This window comes from Lottia gigantea (genome assembly GCF_000327385.1).
Source record: "Lottia gigantea unplaced genomic scaffold LOTGIsca_61, whole genome shotgun sequence".
Classification (NCBI taxonomy): Eukaryota; Metazoa; Mollusca; class Gastropoda; family Lottiidae; genus Lottia; species Lottia gigantea.
In genome coordinates, this window is record NW_008710086.1 from 1,394,124 (window position 1) to 1,418,344 (window position 24,221).

The window sequence follows — 24,221 nt, forward strand, 5'->3', positions numbered from 1 at the left end:
CATAGTTGACAAACCTAAATACCATTTAAACATTATTAGCTATGTGAACTCTCTGAAAGGGATGCATAGTTGACAAATCTTAATACAAAATAAACATTATTAGCTATGTGAACTCTCTGAAAGGGATGCATAGTTGACAAATCTTAATACAAAATAAACATTATTAGCTATGTGAACTCTCTGAAAGGGATGCATAGTTGACAAATCTTAATACAAAATAAACATTATTAGCTATGTGAACTCTCTGAAAGGGATGCATAGTTGACAAATCTTAATACAAAATTAACATTATTAGCTATGTGAACTCTCTGAAAGGGATGCATAGTTGACAAATCTTAATACAAAATAAACATTATTAGCTATGTGAACTCTCTGAAAGGGATATCCAATTCATAAACTCGTACCCCAGCAGTGCCCTGGAAGGGACTTTCTGCTACCGTTTCCAGAATAAAAACTTCTCTAAGTGATAAAAGATGAAGGCCTATTGTCTGGTTTAATACAATATATAGTTTTATGTAACATGTCATACAAGTAGGTAGAAATCGCTTACAATTCTGTCATTTACTCAGATAACAATAGTCAAATCGGTGCTTCAATAGAAATACACGACAAGTATACCCATTACTGCAACCGTCTCAAGTTTTCAATATTACATGATGAAGCCCTATCGATCTGTTCAAGGGATTGTAAAGAGATTTTCTAAATTTTTTATGTGTATCGGGGACACTGAAAGCATCAATTCTAACCATTCCAATTTTCAATCCGACGTCTAACTAAAATTATAAGTGTTTGATGACGTCTCTAATTGCGAAGAGTCTTATGTCATAAAGGATATTTTGCGATTAGCGATATCATCAAACACCGAATTTAGAGATACTGCAGGAACCACAGACGTCTGACTGAAAATTGGAATGGTGTAAATTGATGCTATAATGGCCCCGATACACATAAAATATTTAGAAAACCTCTTAACAATCTCTTTAACAGTCAATATGTAAGTAGTCTTATCAACAATGGCATTATGTAGTTAAGGGAGATACAAGACAAAGATTATATTATTTAAGATGAATAATTATTATACGTTAAGTATATACTTCAACATAGTTGGTAATGTTCTAATTAGTCAAGCAGTACTTATATCAACTTGAAATTAAAAAGAATAGAGTTTCTTGTCCTACTTTTTCTATGTCTGGTGAAAATGGACAACGGCTTGCAGTGTTCAACGAGGGACACGATGAATAGCTAATTAAATGTTAAGAATGTACTTCAAGATAGTTTGTAATGTCAAGCAGTGTGTCCATGAATTTGAAATAAAAAAAAATCAGTTTTTTTGTCCTACTGTTCTATACACATTTTCTATTGTTCTAATAAACAGGGCATCGACATGCAGTGTGCAATGAGGGAAATTTTGCCATGATGACATCATCTGATAAATAGATTATAAATGAGAGTGCTAATGTTAAATGAACTTTAAGACAACAGAATATGTAACTGCCAAGGAGTTAAGGAGTCACACTTCCTTTGCCTTACAGAATACGTACAAAATGACGCAAAACTCTATCTCAATTCTCTAACTGATGTCTCAGTGGCTTAAGGTGGATTTATACTTCTGACGCCGTCATCGCCGTAATAAGTAAGTGGCATAATAGTAAAACTAAATAAGTTAACTGATACAAAGTAATACAAGGCGACGAGAGAGTGAACAACAATAGACAATAGAGAAGAAGAACGTGAATCTGATATCCTCGTGTGGAATTTATTATCAGGAGTAAAGAATCTAGAGATATCAAACTAACAGGTGCGTGTTTTATTTCCCGAATCAATAAACAGACCAAGTTCTTCCTGATTTGGAATGATATACATCTCCAGTGATTGCACGTTTCTTGTCCTGACCAAACTGTGTAAAATCAACTCACTACCTCTAAATATTGTTGTTATTTGAAATGGTATTAACGTTTCGACACGGATTCGTTAACAAACATATAAACACTGTTAACATATAGAAATCTTGAATCTGACCTCCTACTTTTCAGAAGATATGAAATAAAATCTTGTTTGTATCGAACTCCTGATATCAGTATGCGACGAGCTTTGTAAACCCGGTTTCCCTTTCAGATATAGCCAGTATTGTATATTTGGTATAGTTATTGGATTTCAACTTAAATTAGTTTATTTCAAGTATCAAATTTGCAAACTACAAAACTACACTGTTCAATTTGTTGGGATTTTTTTCTAAGTAAAAAAAGGAAATGAGCTCATGTGAATTTCTTGTTTGTTGAAATTTCTGATTCGTCCAAAGTGTTGTCTTATGATGCACCTGAATTAACAGTTGATTTCGCAACGTTTCGATATTGTTCTTTGTACTTTCTCATAAGATTATTTCTTGTTTAGAAGATGTCATCAGGATGTCGGATTCATAGAGTAAACTGACCGTTAGAAATATCCAATAATTTGTTTTAATTACACAATATCTGATTTCATATCCTGTGTCTAAATATCATCAACCGGGCCATATTGACAATAACGCCCGGTCCATATCAACATAATAATATAGTCTTGTTTGATATCGCCAGATCAATAACACATCATCAAGACCAACACTGACACTAATATACTCCTGTTGACAATCCGGTGTCTCAAATTCTACAAATATTATAATTATTGAATAAATGATAGAAATAAATAACTTGGCTAGGTGTCAGGGGTAAATATACTAGTAGATTGATAAAACATTTCAGTATGGCCTACATTACCAGATGCGTCTTTTGCAGTTGTCAGTTGTCTGCCTTTCAAAAAGGTCATCATAAAACATCATGCATCTCTCCCACATTGGCGTTTCTATGAAGCCAATTTCATTACATCATAAGAAGAATATGTATGGAATGTCATTTCTAGCTAGCCTTTCTCATGTCCCACCTTGAACATTTATTGATAAAGTTTTATTTTCAAACAGTTAATAAAGAATGTCTATAAATAAACTAGTTGCTACAAGAACAACGCAATCACTAATCAAAATTGTGAATCGAATACACCAAGCAGGCAGTTATCGTCATCGTTTTATCACTCAGGACCCTGTTGAGATTGCACGCCAATTTGAAAACATAATTACGGTTCGTTATTAGTGACAATCATAGGTTTCGAGTTTTTTTCTGAAAAACTCATCCACAAAGGTCGCCATCGTCACCGTCCAGGCGTCTACCATGTATTGACGATGATGTTGTAGTTCCATTAAATAACCATTATTGACACGACCCGAGAAACAAGACGAATTGTTGATTATTCCTGTCGCTATCAGTACACAGTACTATTTAGTTTGACCAATTAAACATTACTTTATACACAGAGAGGATTGGTGGCTGGTAATTCTACAATTCTACTCACTAAGATCAATTCTCACCCTGAACTCGAGCTAAAAACAAATATAACAGTATGCTCCAATTGAGATATTTTGAAACATATATATCATAGTCGTTATGAAGAGTTTTAAAATAAATCCAATGGTGAAAAAAGTTTGAAAATCAGACAGACGGTATCATTAGCTCCTTTCAGGCCTTGTATTCCCCGGATTATCAGTTCCTGTTTTATAAAGTTAACATGCGCACTCCCCTCTCTCCCTGCCCTTTAAAAACGGGAAAATGATGCAATAAAGCTCTACGAATGCTTCCAGAACAAACAACAGCAAGTTTTCTTAGTGAATACCCAGATACAGAAATCCTTGTGATTTAAGTTGTCAAATTACATGTCGCTTCATTTACAAAAGAACCCTCAACAGTTCACGCCGCTGTCCTGGTAAATTTCCCTCATCGCACACTGTATGTCATTGGACATCTTCAATAATCAAATCTTGTGTTTAAAAGTAGGACGTTTCCGTTTCCATTTTCCTTATAAAGAGTCCAGCTGTTCTACTTTCTTGACCTTCCTGACAAGTATTGATTTTTAAAATTTCAAGATCTTGGTCAGTCCAGTTTTTCAGTTTAAAAATAAGATTGATTTTAGATATCGATTGACAGACAAAAATTGTTGACGTTTGACCTTGACGTGAATTTGAAAAATGCAAGTCATTGAAAATGTTTTGTGGTGTTGCTCGTGTCAAACGGAAAAAAGAGAAAAAAAACTGAATGGAACGTAAATTCTTCTTTTTTTTAATTTCGAGAAAAAAAACAAGTGTGCAAATGTACAGCCATTGTCGTTAAGACCATACCCCTTATAATAAATAAATGTAACCTTGGACAACTTTATCCAAATAGCTTTGTATGAGGCGTGGACTCAGAGCACTTGCTTGTGTATTCATGTTTACAAAACAAAACGATAAATTTCTATGCACAAGCTTTATGATTGGCCCCTTTGAAAATTATTAGGTCCAAAATACCACTGAATTTTGCTTAAGGTGCAGAAATATAAAAATCCCATCTTATTTCATTAATATAAATAATTTTGTTCGAGACTAAAACAAAGTTTAGTTTGTTTTTGATTTGCAGAAACCAAGAGAAATTCTAATCTCAACAATTCAAATTCAGCTTATTCGAAAATTATTAATTTTATTATTTGAAAACTTCAAATTTGATTTTTTCAATGTGTACCAGTCTGGGTCGTCAGGGAACAGAAATCGAAAGAAATTAACTTGAAAATGTCATAGTAACATTTCAATTATATAAACAGATTTTTAAAACATACAAAAACCAGAAGATTTGATTAACTAGGAAAACAGAAAATGTTGCCTTCACCTCGGCTTGTTTAGAACGTATAAACTATCGACTCTTTCATCAACGTCTGTCCACGAGAGTTGTATTTACTCCCCACCCACCGCCATATTGATCCCGGGGGCTGGGGAGTATTGTTATTCAATTAGGTGAATGAACTAACTGCTGTAAGAAAGTGAAAATAAATAATATTTGCGATTGTGACGCTATAACCTGTTTTTGTGAAATTACAGGGACTAAGGACGGTTGATGAGAAAACGAAATGATATAAATAAAAGCTGTAATTTGTGAGAAGGTGTCTGAAGATCTATTTTAATATTTCTATTTAAATCTTGATTTGGTAATATTCAGGCCTAAAACTCTATTCTCACTTCCAAACACTTATTGAATCGTAATGACGTATTATTTCTTATTTCCTCTCCCTCGCAGCCCCTAAGGCAAGTTTTTCTGCCAAAAATCTCATAACTTGGTTAGAAATTCGGGCAATCTCAGATATTACGCCACTCCCCGGACGTAATCCTGACTCCGCCACTGAATCAAAGATTCTATTTTTTTTACGAATCATAAAAATTGAAGAATGAAACAACCATTGTTGTCAGGACATGCAGCTAAATCCTAAAGACATTTATTCTAGTTAATGTATTGAAAGTTTGCTTCCAGGACAATAGAACCTTTCAAAAGATATAACAATGTTGGTCATTTCATAAATAGTTAATAGGCTATTTTCTACAGAATATAGAATAACTTCAGTATTTATCATTTATCAATAAAAATAAAACATAAAACAAGTCAACTGTGACGAGAAAATAGACTGTCTGAATAATTCATTACGTGAGTATTGTCTGTATAAAGTTGATGTATAATAGAAAGATTATCTTCGATCTATAACGTGTAAAATAATAATGGAGTTTTAAAACCTATATAAATAATTTAACAAAATATCTACATCTTTTTCAGATCGGTTGAAGCAAGCCACAGACAATAAAATGTATAACTGTATTTTAAAAATCAGATTGAGTGAAGATACCCACAGAATAAAAAAGGAAACAAAATATCTGGAATATGGAATGGACATGTCTAAAACTCCATTGTATTTGTAGAGGAAATGAAAAATCTTGGTCACTGTTCGAGTTCCCTGATGAATCTTCCGAATTTTCCGAATCGTTCAGATGCTTTATTTCTTGTTTCGCCTATATAGTCCTCGATATAAGTAATTGTCGAGATCGCCATTAGCCTAAAAGTTACAGTCAACACTCCCAAAAACTTTATTGAATCTTACAAACGTAATATTTTTTCTTTCTCCTATGTATCTAAACCTAGATTTTAAATGATTTCCAAAGTTAAACATACGGAGATATAGACAAGAATCAATTCACAGATACAGAGAAAGACACCGATTATTTAGCTTCAATGACAAACAGACCATTTTATATCCAAAATCGATCACCAGGCAGTCTTTTTGAGAATCTTTTCTTGATAATAATCAGTTTTAGCAGAAAATTTAGTGTTTATTTTTGTCAAATCTTGACACAATTTAACTGCGATCTGTTTAAATTTCGATTTAATAAACAAGATTATGGAGATTCTTTACCCTCGTATTTTTTGTGGAGAAATCTGAAACCTATTTTATATCACGTCTTTTGGGTTTTACGATAGTTTTCTATCTATACTATCTGAAGTTTTTATCAGTGAGATGCTGTTATACGTTGAAGGCATCACTTTAATCAATAAATTATTATTATTATTATTATTATTATTATTATTGTTATTATCATTATTATCATTATTATTATTATTATTATTATTATTATGAAACGTTAGGACCAAAGCTAAGACTTTAGACAAAGAGGCTTGGTGTATAAGGTCTCCATTCCTCCTGGCTGCAAAACTTGTTGAGACGGGATTTGGGTCTGGAGTCGCTCCTCAATTTCCCCTAATTTTCAAGACAAGGATTATGCAAGGATTATGCATTTGAAATGCCAAAGATACCAAAAACGTAAAATTGAAACTTATCATAAACTCTCAGAAACTTGGGAGACAGAGACAGAGATGGGTACTGGACGGGGTCCGAGATCGTACCCTAATTCTCCCATGTTCCAAGATTATGCATTTGAATGCCAAAGATAAAAAAAAATGGAAAATCTTACACAAGCCCGATGGTCGTACATTGAACATCACTCCGTGGGTCAATCTAAATCTCTACGTCTCTAAAATAAAATCACTTTGTTCGACATTGTCTCGTGCTATGGCAAGTGTTTAAAACTCGCCAAGAAAAAATTTCAGTTTTTCAACAGAAAACGTTAAAATGAAAAAACAAAGCCTTTGATGTAGGTTTACTTTTTCTCAAACTCGATAAGAGTCTCCACTATTTTAATCTGGGGTAGAAAAAACACCCCCGAGAATTTCACAAAAACCTGATAGAAACATTTACGGCGAAGTTTGGACGAGTTAGTTTTTCTGAGACACAATTTAAATCCTGATTGGACTGTACTTTAAGTTTGTTTTTTACTGATAGATTCTGAAAGTACAATTATATTTCTATACAGTAACTAATGTATAAATCGGGACCATTTATAACTTCTATTTGCATCATTTCAATTTTCAGCAGATGTGGTTGCAATAATTATAGAAAAACTTGTCACTGACACAATCACAAAGGCTGCTAATAGTAAAATTGCAAGAAATATTCAATTGGTGTAAATCGATGCTACGTTTAGAAAACTTGAAAATCCCTTTTCAATTAAAAAGGACTTCAGCGTGGCAGCTAAGACTGGAATGTTTGATATCACTAACAGTACATCTCCCCCATCCTTCAATAATGTAAGCATTAAGTTCATTCGAACTAATAATACAAGTTAGTCATCGACCTGACATCGCATCGATAACAGTTCTCAGGGTGAGTTCATCCACACCCCACCCCCACCACTCTCTCACACACGCCTCACCCCCACCATACTTCCCCACTCCCCACCATACTTCCCCACTCCCCACCAATGTTCTAGCCGACAGTGAGGCAAAGAGTTCATTCGAACTATAACAAGTTAGTAATCGATCAGGAAGAATACCTGGCATGACTCTAACAGAGTAAACTATGAAACAATGTATTATCTCTATCCGTTAATCCCTAGCTAATCTAATACAATGTGATACAATGTTGCAATTTACACCATCTTATCACCTACCATGTGGAATTGCACATCAAAATATCCCCATTTGCCGGCTATTTATTCAATCTTACTCCCTTCCGATACACATTCCTACATTAATCGTGTTTGTCACACTAGTGGAATTAGTTATGTGGACTCTCAAAAGAAATGGTCACAGATAATGCAATATTAAACCTTAGGATTCCAAAAAAGAAATAAGAGCTCCTGAAAATTAAATCCTAATGACACAAAAAGATATTTATATAGACTGTCCAAACTGAAAGCTTATCAACACTATTTTGTATGTAGACTGGAAATTAAACAAAATATTAATGTAATAATACAATAAGATATGTAGACTCTCATAAATTGAACCCTAAGAAACACAATGAGGTATGGGCACTATCAATAGATTATATATCCCAATAATATAATGAGACTCTCATATAAATTATAACTAAACAAGCGTGTACATCTTTTTCAAATTTTTTACATATTTTAGTTAATTGGAAAGACCACGAAAGGAAAATTGATGCAGGAGCGAGTCATTAGCGTCTCAAATGGCGTTGGCTCATAACTCATATCCAAAAAAATAAGTCTGTTTTCAAAAATAATAGTGTACAGGGCTGTCGTATCTGAGGCAAAAGAATAAACACGAAAAAAGTTTGTAATTTTTTGTTATATCAGCAAATAACATGTTATGTTATAACTGAATGGAATGCTTTGATACACAAAAAGCTTGCGATCCTAGAAAATATAGAAAATACCACCAAAACAGAACATGACTTTTTCGTTTACTTGATAAATTATTGTCGTATTGAAATTTGTACGAAATCCGGAATATGACATAATGATAGTAGCGATACAGACTGTACTGTTTACAATATTACAGGACTAAGGAACGAATATATCAGATACAAAACAGTTGCCATTCCATCATTTTCTGATATTTTCAGGATTCATAGCCAGAGGACGTTTTTTTTTTTAATTCACGATGAAATAATCAAAGGAAATAACATTCTTGAGATTCTTATTTCTTCAGCCATCAACTTTTTCAGTTCAATTAAAATACATCAATACATGATATACACATAATATACACCATTATTTTTCTGGATGATCAGTGACAATCGACGATTATGTGTTTTACAGGAACTTTCACTCAAACCTTCCTTCAACCGTTCAAATTCATTACAATTGCCCATTAGTTGGGGCGTTAAAAATTAAAAATGTAAACAATTTACACGCGAAAACGAAATATATCGCAATCATAAGGGACTAAAATTGGAGTCAATAATACGCATTGTGTACTACACTGGTCTAAATGATTTGTATTTAAACTATTTCAGAGCCTGAAATAAAATAAAATATATACACAAACATTCATATCAATATTTAAACCATTAAACGCACTAATCTATATTTTATTAAAATTAGAAATTTGTAATATATAATTTATATATTAATAAATTAATGACCCTGTCATTTCTTCTATTAAAAATTGCATACGTGATATTATTAGGCCCTACGCCTGTTTTGGTGAAAGGTGCAAAAAGAGCTTCATCCTTTTTCTACAGCAATCGGCAGTATTGATACAATACAGACTTTTATTCTGAATATAAATTCCATAAACTAGAAGTTATGTTTATAATAAGTTATGTTTATAATAAGTTATGTTTATAATAAGTTATGTTTATGATAATTATGTTTATGATAAGTTATGTTTATGATAAGTTATGTTTATGATAAGTTATGTGTATGATAAGTTATGTGTATGATAAGTTATGTTTATAATAAGTTATGTTTATAATAAGTTATGTTTATAATAAGTTATGTTTATAGTAAGTTATGTTTATAGTAAGTTATGTTTATGATAAGTTATGTTTATAATAAGTTATGTTTATAATAAGTTATGTTTATAGTAAGTTATGTTTATGATAAGTTATGTTTATAATAAGTTATGTTTATAGTAAGTTATGTTTATAGTAAGTTATGTTTATGATAAGTTATGTTTATAATAAGTTATGTTTATAATAAGTTATGTTTATAAGTTATGTATGTTTATGATAAGTTATGTTTATTATAAGTTATGTTTATTATAAGTTATGTTTATAATAAGTTATGTTTATAATAAGTTATGTTTATAGTAAGTTATGTTTATGATAAGTTATCTTTATGATAAGTTATGTTTATAATAAGTTATGTTTATAATAAGTTATGTTTATAAGTTATGTATGTTTATGATAAGTTATGTTTATTATAAGTTATGTTTATTATAAGTTATGTTTATGATAAGTTATGTTTATAATAAGTTATGTTTATAATATGTTATGTTTATAATAAGTTATGTTTATAATAAGTTATGTTTATGATAAGTTATGTTTATGATAAGTTATGTTTATGATAAGTTATGTTTATAATAAGTTATGTTTATAATAGGTTATGTTTATAATAAATTAGGTTTATGATAAGTTAGGTTTATGATTAGTTATGTTTATAATAAGTTATGTTTATAATAAGTTATGTTTATAATAAGTTATGTTTATAATAGGTTATGTTTATAATAAATTAGGTTTATGATAAGTTATGTTTATAATAAGTTATGTTTATAATAAGCTATGTTTATAATAAGTTATGTTTATGATAAGTTATGTTCATAATAAATTATGTTTATAATAAGTTATGTTTATAATAAGTTATGTTTATAATAAATTAGGTTTATGATAAGTTATGTTTATAATAAGTTATGTTTATAATAAGTTATGTTTATAATAAGTTATGTTTATAATAAGTTATGTTTATGATAAGTTATGTTTATGATAAGTTATGTTTATAATAAGTTATGTTTTAATAAGTTATGTTTATAATAAGTTATGTTTATAATAAGTTATGTTTATAATAAGTTATGTTTATGATAAGTTATGTTTATGATAAGTTATGTTTATAATAAGTTATGTTTAATAAGTTATGTTTATAATAAGTTATGTTTATAATAAGTTATGTTTAATAAGTTATGTTTATAATAAGTTATGTTTAATTAAATATGTTAAATAAAGACTTTTATTCTGAATATTCCATGAATTCCATGAACTTGAAAAGTAGGATGTAAAACTCAACAAATATCACTTCATTTATATTGTGAATGATAAACGGCGACTTGCGACCTGCTACATGTATTGACTGATTATAATACTGTTATTGGACTCTTTTAATCTACTATTAAATATAAGTTCTATCTCGGCCTCTACTGGAAAAGTAAGACGTCAAACTCAATGCATGTCACTCAAATTGTATTTTGGTTCATGAACGGCGTCTTGAGATCTGCTACAGAAATTGACGGAACTAATTATGCTATTAGACTCTTTTAATCTACTTTCATAAATTCAATCTTGGTGTGGAAAAGCAGGATCATAAACGGCGACGTACGACCTGCTACAGGGATTGACTGAGCTGAGGGATTTAAGAAAATCAGTGAAACAACAAGACGATCTGACGAAAAGTAAAGTCAACCTGTTTTACAGAATACACAATCTTACTTGTATTAAATCACTGAAAACATCCAGCGTCTTTGTTGACTCTTTCAAGTGTAACATTGGCTGTAGAGTCAACAGAAATGTTCGAGTCAACAAACCAGCAATTTGTCAAGGTTTGTCCCGGCTTTCGAGACCCCCAGCTCAGTATGTTAATGAGAGAGGTTCGATCTTTAAAACGAGTTGGTTCAACCCCGAAACATCATTTGGTAACTTGACAGTAGATCGTATAACTACTGATAACGCTAGGGCACCTGTTAATAACGGCCCAGTTCCAAGTGATATACAGCAATATCTGATTGTAAACGTTACCTTTGATAGTGACTGTGTTATACTCCAGTGAATATACCTACTAGTATATTAATTAGTGACTTAATTACTCCTTCTTAATTAGGTAAGTCTATTTTTTGTATAACCCGGAGGAAACAATACCAACCTACTCAGACTGAAATTCACCAGTCAGAATCCGAAAGCTGACTCATTCAAAAAGGTGGTCATGAAATGAGTCCAAGAGTGACTCTGGATCATCCTTTGATCAGTGCCAAGTAACAATGCTTCCTTTCAAGATAAACTTTCTGGCGGAGACAGGATTCATTCCAGCATAAAGCCGTGAATAGACGAGGTACGGTGTCTGGTGCGGTGTCCGGGTGCGGTGTCGGGGTGCAGACTATATCGTACTTCGTGTATTCACTTTTTCTATTTTCTTCTGTAACAATAAACCCGAACACCATACCGAACACCATACCTCGTCTATTCGCGGCTTAACGAATTTAATCTCGAAATGAAAACATGAGATATTCATTATATTGCATAAATGTGCAAATGAGTTCGATTCTTCATGAGCAATCTCTTGTGATCTAGAATACACCTTGGTCGATTGACGATAAGTGGCATCCCATAAACCTGCAGCAGTAGACATGCGCATATTAAAAACTTACATTGAAAATTGGCGGACTATTAGCAATTGCGATCAATCACAAGATACAATGTTTGCTAAAATGAGAATGCTAGCAACTGATGACCACTGCCATTTGTTAGTCTGCAATGTTCTCAGGACGCTCCTATGTCTATGATGGCACCAGTTGTTAGCGGTTTCTGAAAATTCAGTTGTTTTTAGATTATGATAGACTATAGATGGACTACGACTAATAATTCACGAAATATATGGAATAAGATTCTGCTAGAAGAAACACAATTATTAATTTTTGATGAAAACTCCATCTGGATGTCATCCTAATTACCAACACTGTCTTTGACAATTCTTTCAAACGCCTAGACGTGACCGCCCCAATATGCCATGATCATGTCTTCTATAGAAATTGCACATAGGTGTAAAATATGAGTGGTTCAGAAGAAACCACTATTGTTAGTGTTTTTTGAATGTGCTGCGTTATTCAATGCAAATTCAACACTATTTGTATCGTTAACAGAAATATTTATCCATCGTCTGACAAACAAGTTTTTAAATTTGAAATAAGAATTTTAAAAGTCACGAAAAGTTGACAGAGATATGTGCCAAGAAATGTGATTGCATTTGTTAAAAGTGACACACATCGATAGTGTTTTTAACGATAAAGAAACATTGATTTCAAGTGTTGACTAGAACTTTTTAAATACAAATTCTTATGTTGATCAACTTGGGTTTAAACATCGAAGTTTAAAAGACTGTCAAGTAAATACTTGGTCGTGAATTCGATTTTCTTTATCAAATTGTTGGGTAAGGTCGGGTTGGACGGAGGTTAGATAAACATCGCGAAATTCAACTGGACATGTGAACGCAGCGGGGCTCAACAACAACATGGTGTAAAGATGCACATTGTAAACAAACCCAGCACATCCTTTCCAGTTTATGCAAATATGAAATGAAATGAATGGAGTTTTACGTTCTACTTTTTACGCAAATATGAAATGATAGGTATTGAATATTGCACTCTCGTGATCGGAATTATCAGGGTTGTTTTTCCAAGTAGTTTTTCGTTTTGTGAACTTTGTCCAATTTTCTTTGAAGATCATCAAATATAAAATACATGATATAAATGTCGTTTCAAATTTCTTCAAAATGTGATGATCTTTTTAGACTTTTCCGCGGTCGAGGTCGAGGAAAACAGAGCTTGGGTAACAGGCCTTTCATGATTGGAATTGTCATGGTCTTGTTTCAGAGCGTTTTATTGCAAACAATATTTGTCCATCACAGTTAGACAGATGTCGTTCAAATTCCGTATCAAAAATTTTCAAGAAAGTTGTTTTGATTTTTGTGCAGGCTGGGAAAACTTTAACGATTAGAAAAAGCCTAAACTAAAAACAATCTACAATTCACTGATTTAGAGAATTAGAGAACAACTGGATTTCCAAAATCTGATCAATTAACTGACGACTGAAAAATCGCAGATACCATCAATTGTTATCAAAGATTCTAATTTAAATCTTTGTTGGCATCTCATATAGGTATCCTTCATTAATAATGACTGCGATTTGCAGAATTAAATTTGGATTTCTCATTACCATCATTATATATGCTATCATTATCATCATCATTATTTTCATTATCATCATTATCATTATTATTTTGTATCATTATCATAATTATTTTCATTATCATCATCATTATTTATTCTTCGTCTTATTATCATTATTATCATTATCAATATTATTGCAGACATGATGCGGTATACACTATTACTAATTATAACTTGGTACAGCCTGGTGGACTGTAAACCTCTACATGATAACCAAGCTGTGGAATCCATTATCAGAAACAGTCTCTCTCAAACCATGACCGGTAAGTCATTTCCCCACTCTGTTACTGCTTTATTTACTGTCTCATGTTCGTGTGTTCTCATGTTCCTTTGTTCTCATGTTCCTTTGTTCCCATTGTCCCGTGTTCACTTGTTCTTGTGTTCTCATATTCTTGCTGTTAGCTCTGGATGTAAGTGAAGTGTTCAAATTGTTCTCTAAAAAGTGTGATTTCAGATATAGAAGCTAAACCAATAAACTTCACCGAGCTAACAGAGGGATTATGAGAGTTGTATTATGTTTTGTTGCTCTAATTGTTTCCCGTTGTAAATGTATTGTTAGCTTCTTGGGGTAACAAACAACCCAGTTTGTCCCTATACTTCACTTTCACAATGTCAAGCTATTACGATCTGCGTCTAATACCTTGACCTTTGACCTGTAATACAAAATTCGTGAATGCAGCAGTTTAATTGGTTTGTAATCCAGTGAGTACAGTCAAATGGAGCCCTCGAGTACACGCCAAGTTGTTTACAGTCCTTATAAACCATATTAACCAGGCAAGAAAGGTGCCTAATGATGTCAAGGAAATTTAGTAATAGCTTGACATTGTGAACATGATAGTTTATCAGAGTCCATCAGGTAATCATCGTTTCCCAAGGGGCAACCTACACTACTCATTTCTAGAACCACGGATTGGTACACTGTTGTAATATTGTCAGCTTGTAGAACACATCAAAATGCTTTCGGTTACAACGTCCATCCTATTGTAGGACCTACTATTGTGTTTTTGTTTGTACCATGTATGTATTTCTCATATCCTCACACGCCTGTACCGCCTTCTCCACAGCACTGTGCTATGTTGTATTTTCGTTTCAGAAAAGGCAGACGCCATCGACAACCTACTCCGACTTTTGTCGGAAATCGACCTTCCTTCAATATGTAACGCTTTATCAGCACAGCAGCACGGTGGAAAAGACAAGATGGCGACGGTGGATGCTATATTAGCCGAGGCAGCCAAATCACAAGCTATGACTTTTATCCCGACCAACTTTCCCGAGACTTCTAAAGTCACCCGACCCGGTACAGCTCTGCTCTTCTCATTTCAAGCATCGGGTTTGCTGTGAAAGCTGCTTTCTGTATGCCGACACCAAGCATGAAGTTGGCTGAGTGTGATGTGTTTAGGGTCTTCAAGGGTTTGTTTTTGCCTGAGACGTAAGCATGTCAGTCACCTTCTATATTCTTAATTGTTGTTCTCTTTATTTCTTTCTCTTTATTTCCTGTTTCTTCTTCACACGTAAAGATTATACCAACCCTAGTTCTATTAGTCAGAGAGAGTTGAAAAGTTGTCCGCTAGGCGACTAGGTGCCGCGGGTTCGAATCGTCAATATAAATACTGATTTTAGAGATTAGGCTTGGTGTCAGTTAATCCATATTGTAACATATAAGAGACAACTACCATTGGGATTGGTTAAAAAGTCCAACCCCTAGAAAAAAAATTAACGAGAGCATTTGTTTAAAAAAAAGTCCCGGGGGAGAAGCCCCAACCCAAGTCCATGGCCCCCAGTCATCTAGTTAAGCCGTTGATAGGAAAAATTCGATTAAAACCTGTGATATATGTAGATTAAACCTCGAGATAAGTGTCGCCCCAACGAAATAGTTTAGTACACGATGCCTCTCCCTACCCCACAGGAATTAAAGATCTTGTCATATGGAAAATGATGACGAGGACCGATCAAAAATGCCTCATTAAAGGGAGCGTCGGTTGAAAGAGGAGAAATTTCTCTTGATTAATTTAGTATTTATCTGTATACTTCTGCACATTTCTTATGAATTACGTTACAAAATAAAACAAATCAATACACTAGGGTCTTACTTGTATCATAGAATCTCATTCAAACGGAAAAAAAAACTATTAATTAGATATCAAACCAGACTTAACAAGAACTAAAGAACTAGGATTGGTATATTCTCTAAACACTTCTCTATAGCTTTATATTTACCGTAATCTATTATTCATATCATATTCTACAATTTTAACTCAATATATCTTATAATTATATATAATGCTTAGTAAAGCAACTAATTACACAGTTAATATCACTGAGCTAAAATTCAGTTTCTGCACAATTTGATCACACTGTCCATTCTTTCTATATAGACGTGTTTACTAATAGAGTGACTTACTTAATGACCAGAGAAATCGGCTTCGATTTAAAGTTTTGATAGTCCTTTTCCTAATGGTTTTCTATGTGTTGTTAAGCGCGGACCGCGGAGTAAGCACGTCTAGTGCAAGAAGCAGTAAAAGAGAAAAATATCTTTGACCATACGTTTAAAAAATGAATATTCAGTGGTGTGCGAGGGTTAGGGAAGGGAAGGGGTGGACTGACCAGGAATAATCATTCAGAGTAGGGGTAAGAGGGGTTTGGGGTGCTAAAGGGCACTTGAGGATTTACGTCAATTCAATTTCTCGAGACGAAAACTTTTCCTTAAACGAGAAAGAAAAAATTATATGAGGACTACACTACAAGAAATTTATATTTCCAATTTGTTTCAACTGAAACTAGTTAGCGTCCACTTTCAACTAAACATACAAGGCCGGGAATCAAATGAAACGCTCCTCACGTTATCGAAGCTGATTTTTCAGTCAGATGTATCACTTATTTAGCATGCTCATTATTTTCTCTTACCGTTCTGATTGCTATCGACCAAAACATTGATATTAATGATGCTAGTAGTCTTAACTAATGCATCTGCTGTCTAAATTTCAAATTTTAATTCGAAGCAATCAGAATTGGATGACCATTGTGCTGTACGTAAATCACAAACGAAAAAAACAGCTTTTAATCTTTAACCACTCCTGTTACTTTGTGAAATGAGATCAATGTCTTTTCTTAAGATTTCACGATTCACTAAAAATTATATTAGATTAACCTCCGGCACAATGGTCTGTTTCTACTATATATTTCTATCTATTTACTCTGTGTGTGTGTTTAATTCTGTTTTATATTGTAGCATGATTCAGTTTGTGGTTTCTGGAGATATGTTTGATTCACTGTTCCTACTATACTAGCTACACTACGTATTTTTATATAGCGTATAGCTCGTCTTTATTATTTATTCTTATTGCTCATTGCACAGACTTAAAGCAACAGCTAATAGCTCTTGGTTCAATGTCATAGCTCAGGTTAATAGCTCCAAGTATAGCTCGCAGTCCATTATCTTAGCTCTTAGCTCCTAGATCCGAGGTTTTTGTTTCTCAAAATAACCTTATGACAACCTTTTGTTTATTTTAACAATGTTAATCGTAGTGTTATTTGAGAAACCTGTGCAGTATCATGATTCACCAATTTTTACGATTATTATAAGATTTCGATTATTTAAAAAGTAAACAATTTGTTATAAAACTGTCGCGGGCAAAGTTAATTTTATTTTCAGGTATAATTCGGTGACTATTTTTAAATTGTTTTTTGTTGTTTTTCTGGTCCTATGGGTAGATGTTTTAGAAATGTATTAATCTTTAAAACAGTAGATTCTAGTTTGTGGTTCTGTGTGGCATATTCTATATTTTATATATTCTGAAACCCTGTCGAGGATCAAGGCGTTTGGATTTGAAATTTAATATTTTGCTTACAATACATCGACAAAAAAACTCGTAGCCTAACAGTTTTGGAGTTTCAAACGCTTTACCTAGTTGATAATTTGGAAGAACATGTAAATGCTTCACAAATTGACCTTTAAATAATCAGATTTAGATTGTGAAAGAACCTCTTTCCAATTTTGTCGTATTGTGATAATTGACTATCCAGTACCGTGTTTAGGTAGCCCTCCCCTCATGCCCGAGAAAACTCGAAGTGAAAAGTAAGCCTTGTAAATGATCAAAGTTCATCTCAAGCCATCTGAAATCTGGCCTTGGAGAGACACCCCCAATATTTAACCTCCCCTCAGGCACTTTCTAGATACGCCCCTACATTATATCAATGATAGACTTTAGATCCTTGAAATCCAGACGCCTTGACAAAAGTTAAAGATATCGGTAAGGATAAGAATTCTTATAGTATTTTCGGTGTGGAATTGAATATTTATTGGTCAAAGTCTCTAGTCAGTGAGTTGGTTTTCTCAAACGGTAAGTGATAGCAGGAGAATTGAAAGGATGTTGATTGTAAGTAAGTTTGATGAAGAACTTCAAGAATATTTTCAGTAATAAGGTTGACAATCTAAATCGCTGTATTTACATCTGTAAGATTAGAACTCCGGGCACCTAATTGACGAATGACTCTATTTTTACCCATAGAGGTGTTTGTTCGAAGACTGTATTTGCTTAAACCCCCTTCGGGAGTTGTATTCCATATTTCCTTCTGTTTACCATACCTATTGGCTTATTCTTATTTCATTTAAATCTAAATTGTCTCCACGCTTCGATAAACTAGTATCTGCTGGGAAGCCTTCAAAAATTGCTTTAAGCGTTTCCAAGCAGGAAATATTCGTTAGATGTTATCACGTAGACAAAGGATATGAACCCTCTCTTAACGTCCGCTGTTACAGTATTTATTAACCCTGCTTCACCACCAAAAGAGTTGTCGATGTCTAGTTTTCATTTTTTAAAAGAAGCATGAACAAGAATGTGACGGGAACAAACACTAGCCGATAGCTTTCTATAAAACTGTCAAACATTTCAAATAGTTCAGGCCAAAAACTTGTATTCAAATTTGTAGAAAAATTAGACGCGTCACTGTTGCACCTTCAGAACCAATACTGTATCCTATTTTCAAACAAACTTAGGTTACTGTTTCTTTTTGTGTCTAGATAATGTCGTTCTTCAATTAATGTCTATTTTAATCAAAGTAAATTTTGCCTTCGTTCTCTTCAAACTGATTTATATGTTAGAAAAATTTTATTTACATATAAGAAATAAGGATTGTCTACTCGACGCAGAAAATCAACGGATGCTTTTCAACGGGTTTGCTTTTCATCCTTGTTTCCTACATAGATATCCAAGGGGCTTTCAACCTTATTATCCTTCGCAACCTATCCTGTTCACCTCTCTACGGGCAAAGCTAGACTGCACGGTAACCCACCAACCCCCACCCCTCGGCCCTACCGCCCTACCCACCTCGTATACATGTACCCAAGACGCACTAAAGAAGGTAAGCGCACCTGTTTTTGATGTATTGGTTGTAATCATTTCATATCGTATGCATCTATTTGCGAATGCAACATGTTTGCGACCTCGATGTTGGTGATTGCGACATGATTACGTGTGCGACATGTGATTACTAAGGTATTTCCTATATATATTGTGTAGATGTTGTGGTTTGAATATATCAATTTTTTTACCATCGACTCGTGAGTACGTCGATCAGCTTTCAACTTCTACGTGTTTTTTTTATTCTTTTATAATCTTATATAAGCTAGAGGCCTGTTTTCGATATTATCGTTGTTTTGAATTTACGATAATCATAAGTATGAAGTATAAAGCATTGTGATTGGTTGTTCTTATCATGGCGATAATATTAACCAATCAGATTTGAACTTACATTGTAATCTTCTATCTGAAAACAGTCCTCTCTGCCTCTTTCGGAAGTGTGTTTTGGGGTGTTTTTACATTTTGCTTGTTTTTATTATATTATAATTATATCTTATAATTCTAAGTTTTTGTGTTTTGCTTGGACATTTTGTATTTTTGAATTAATGTATCTGCGACATGGTCAATGTATTTCGATGTAATTTTTCTTCACTTGTTGCCATCAATCTCTGAAGTGTGCGCACAACTTGCGATTTCAAGTTCAATATTGCTTTCGTTTTATTTTCACTTGGCTTTTGACGACAATAGTTAAAAGGCATGCTAAACGTCGGTTAAGTTTCTTGGTTTGATTAGATGTGATTTGATATTGTTTAATTCAATATTTGCCCATTTCTAGTTTAAAAGTTTGTTGGTCGCCATTTTGGTGACTTTTTTTGGTTTCAGAGTATGAGGTTGGTTCATTTTTGTCAGTTTACTTGATTCAGTTTTTGTTTGAATGACCTTCAACGAACAATCCCAACCACTTCGGTGAACTTTTTAAAAACAGAGCTGTGAGAGCCACAAAAATGGGCCTCTGCAAACGGGAATCGTTTGAGGTGCCAATGACTCATTTTGTGGAGTTTAAAGAAAAACCCTTTTCACATCTCTATTTTTAAGATTTCCTTACTTAGCTGGTTGTTAGATCATATTTATCCATGTAAGCACACCAAAAATAAAATTACATTTTTACGATTTTACTTCGTTTCGTCTCCTAATTCGGTTTCATTTTATATTTATGTAGGCGTAGCACCAGCAGACGTCGTCACTCGTGGTAAAAATGGTCAAGGACAGTTTCAAGATGGTAAACAAGCCAGTCAGGAAGTCGCCATTTCAAGACCCGAAGGAAAGTTAGACGGTTTGTCACTAGACGTCGCCGCTGCCTTAACAGCCAAGAAACAACCCCGACAAAAGACAACGAAAACAAACAACGTGGACATTTCTATTTCTGCTCTCAGTGGTTACCGGAAATCAATGTTTCCACGGGCCAAAACCCCTGGACTACCAACCCCTAAACCATCTAAATCTACTGGAGCACCCCTGAAAATCACCAATGCACCAACACAAACAACTATGGCCCCACCCAAAACAACCATGTTAACATCACAGACCACCAATGAGTCACTCAATACTTCAACGGCTGCAACGGAAACGACCAATGCACCATCAGAAACGACGATGGTCTCAACCCAAACAACCATGACACCACCGAAAACGACCATGGTCCCAACCCAAACAACCATGACACCACCTAAAACTACTAGAACCCCACCCAAAACCACCCCAGCACCACCAAAGACCACCAGAGCTCAACCAACTACGACTATCGTAACTAAAGCCGCAAAGAAGGACACGACCATCCCGACCTTAGCCAGCGACATGATGCTACCCGACAGCTTGTTCGGTGAATCTGGAGATGGTGAGAACATGATCGAGAAAGTCCGTCCAACTGAAACTTTCACTACACTCAAGATGGACGATCAATCCACAGAAAATAAAATCTACAACCCATTCGAAAAGAAATACAAGAAAATCTTCCAAAATCGAAAAATCAAAGATTATGAACTGAACAAAGATTCTCCATACAATCTTCCAAAGAGCACCAGCCGTCCGGAATTTAAAGATGCAAAGACTTCCAAAATATCCGAGGTTCACTCTTCCGTTTACAAGACCTTCGTTCCAGACAACACCAACAGTCTGAGTGAGCAGACAACGGATATGATCGACATTACCCCCACCTTAGAGGATGATTTAGGCTGGGGATTCACCCTACCCCAGAACACCACATTTGGAGAGTTTATGTTCGGGAACATCACTTTAAATCAAACTCTGTCAGACGAACTCGCCTCCATCTTGAACAGTACCGTGTCTGTCGACTTCCTGATCTCCAATGACACGATTTATAACGAGTTTATGAGCATTTTGAACCGAACTTTGGCCACTAGTGATTCCAATTCTTACCCTGGAACACCAGAACCCGAATTCGACATGGGTCTGTCCGAAACTAGTGACATAAAAAATCTTATGGACTACATCTCGAACATAACTGAGAAGCTTTCTACCTTATCGCCAGAGGTCAACGGAACCACTGCCAGTCCTATGAACTCTACCACTACTACCACTACTACTGCTACTGCACTGGTCGAATTAGTGACTGAAGATCAAGCGAATTCCACACATGACGTTGACAATAACAAAATTGTCCTAAATTCGTCCCTTGAGGCTGATTATTCGACGTACTCCGCTAAAATCAACAGCAACTCCAACACCAAGACGTCTTCAGTTGAACTAAAAGCGACTTTCCCATCAGAGAACGGCTATATTCACACGAAATTCCCGGAGTATCCACCAAGGCGAGAGGACGCAGATGTGAAAAGTCAAACCGTGTCTCGACCAAATGAATTCACAGCTGGTGATTACTACCCACAAACGGAAGCCGAAGATGTGAATATGCTGGCTGGATCTAATAATCTCATAGAACACGAAGACATCGAGAGTCAGTTCAAACATTCTGGATTCGCTCCCTTGAATAAGAACCACGATTACAAAGTGAATTCCAGAAACACCGGATTGACCTACTTAGGTTTCGACTTCAAGAAAAACCATCCTAAAACTGTCCATGATCAAGGAGCTGTTCAGTCTCTCACCAAGCAGAAAACTATCTGGTCTGAAACCACACAGAAAGATATCAGCTACCCTACAGGTAAGACTACACTGAATCCAGCATTTTATTTAGGCGTTTCCATCCATTTTTGGTTGGGAGATGGCTGGGACGCTGGGTCGGTTAGGGGCTATAGATTTGTCAATTCGATTTGGAATCCTACATGTATAACTTTGCTTCACTATACTAACATAAGATCAAAGGGAAGCAACCCATGTAAGACAAACTGACTATATCGATTGATTTTTGTATTTTTGCAATAATCGCTAAGTATCAGGGAAAGATAATCCAAATTTAAATTGATACCCTTTCTAAAATGAATTTTATCAGCAGCATGTGGACTTTCTGTCGCACCAAGTGTTCCATGAGGTTTCAGCATGCCTTGACTCTATACAGCAACATTCTTGACTTTATCAATGAACATTTTGCTTTTTCTCTGACTGCTAATACTTTACTTTCACTTTGATATTTTTCAGGTTACACATGTCCTGGTTTATTTGGTTATTTTGGTGACGCTCACGACTGTAAAGCATTCTTCATCTGTAGTTGGGGCGTGCCCTACCGATTCCACTGTCCACCGGGCACGATCTGGAGCACTGCCGAGAGTGTGTGTAACTGGAGCCGAGACGTGACGTGCCAAGAATCAAGTTAGGTGACCCCTTCCCCTCTTCCCATTTCTCTTTAAGATTGGTCTTCCAAGACTTTAAACTTTATTTATTATAATGTCAAAAAGATCCTTAAAAATTAGCAAAAGACCCTTATAAATCAGTCAAAGACCCTTATAAATCAGTCAAAGACCCTTACAAATCAGTCAAAGACCCTTATAAATCAGTCAAAGACCCTTACAAATCAGTCAATGACCCTTATAAATCAGTCAAAGACCCTTACAAATCAGTCAAAGACCCTTATAAATCAGTCAAAGACCCTTATAAATCAGTCAAAGACCCTTATAAATCAGTCAAAGACCCCTATGCCCCCTCTCACTCTCTCCAATCAATATATTTTCAATCAGGAGAAAGATAATTAAGGGCAATTTAAAGGAGAAGAACTCTAATCATTGGAGGTCAGCAACTTGATAAGATTCATATTTTAACAATTACAGTCATCTGATTGGTTGATTACTACTAAACTTAAAAATTTATTTCAGTTTCAGTTGTACGCCTAACGATTGAAATATGACTCTTGTTTATAAATCAAATATCACCCTAACAGTATTGATTAGGTTATTTCTCTTGTCCGGTGAAATTCTCATTTTACATTTCTCTTTAGTTATTGTGATTTAGAAGCTGTTTTCTTGGTTATTGATAATTTATGTTTAATTTATATAGAATAAGTATATAACTGTGGTTTATTTATGTTTCTTTTGTAAATATCATCTTCATTATTTTATTATTTATTAACGAAGGACGCTGTTTGTATAACCTTTTTTTTATAAACGAAGAACATCGTCTTTCGAAAGAAAACAGGATTGTTCATGCGATGAGAACATCAAACATTTATTTCAGTTCACTATTTTTTTGAATTTATATGTTGTGGCTTCTTTGTTCAAAATCATTTCTTTCTGATATTTTTCATTTTATCACTTAAAATAAGAAAAAAAATGAAAAACGTTGCTTACATGACGGTTAAGGCGAGATATAGGTTTAGGATGTAGAAGTTAGACTTTGAAATCAGCATATTAAAAACTACCAGTGGTGTGTTCAAATTGTAAAATATTGTATTAGACGGAATAGGTGTGTTCCTTTTATAGAATCAGAATTTGCGGCATGGACAATTTGAAAATACAATCCTAGAAAAGGAGAGAACGTCTAGGCATCCTTCCTTTTCAAAATGAATTCATTATGATATGTTGGTTGTAATTGGATCTCAAATACTTGTATCGAATATAAATTC

The 24,221-nt window shown here is 34.1% G+C and overlaps 3 protein-coding genes across 3 annotated transcripts; all 3 read left to right on the forward strand.

Moving 5' to 3' along the window:
- Positions 1 to 14,034: 14,034 nt before the first annotated feature.
- LOTGIDRAFT_166850 (hypothetical protein) lies at positions 14,035 to 15,233 on the forward strand (the record flags this gene model as incomplete). Its single annotated transcript, XM_009064292.1, has 2 exons — positions 14,035 to 14,155; positions 14,986 to 15,233. The coding sequence occupies 2 exons, from the start codon at positions 14,035 to 14,037 to the stop codon at positions 15,231 to 15,233; spliced, it is 369 nt and encodes a 122-aa protein (XP_009062540.1).
- A 7,597-nt stretch (positions 15,234 to 22,830) lies between these two features.
- LOTGIDRAFT_128569 (hypothetical protein) lies at positions 22,831 to 22,980 on the forward strand (the record flags this gene model as incomplete). Its single annotated transcript, XM_009064293.1, has 1 exon — positions 22,831 to 22,980. A coding segment is annotated over one exon (150 nt), but the record flags the coding sequence as incomplete, so codon positions are not given.
- Positions 22,981 to 23,084: 104 nt separating this feature from the next.
- Positions 23,085 to 23,351, forward strand: LOTGIDRAFT_128436 (hypothetical protein; the record flags this gene model as incomplete). The annotated part of the gene is made up of 1 exon (XM_009064294.1): positions 23,085 to 23,351. A coding segment is annotated over one exon (267 nt), but the record flags the coding sequence as incomplete, so codon positions are not given.
- Positions 23,352 to 24,221: the final 870 nt, after the last annotated feature.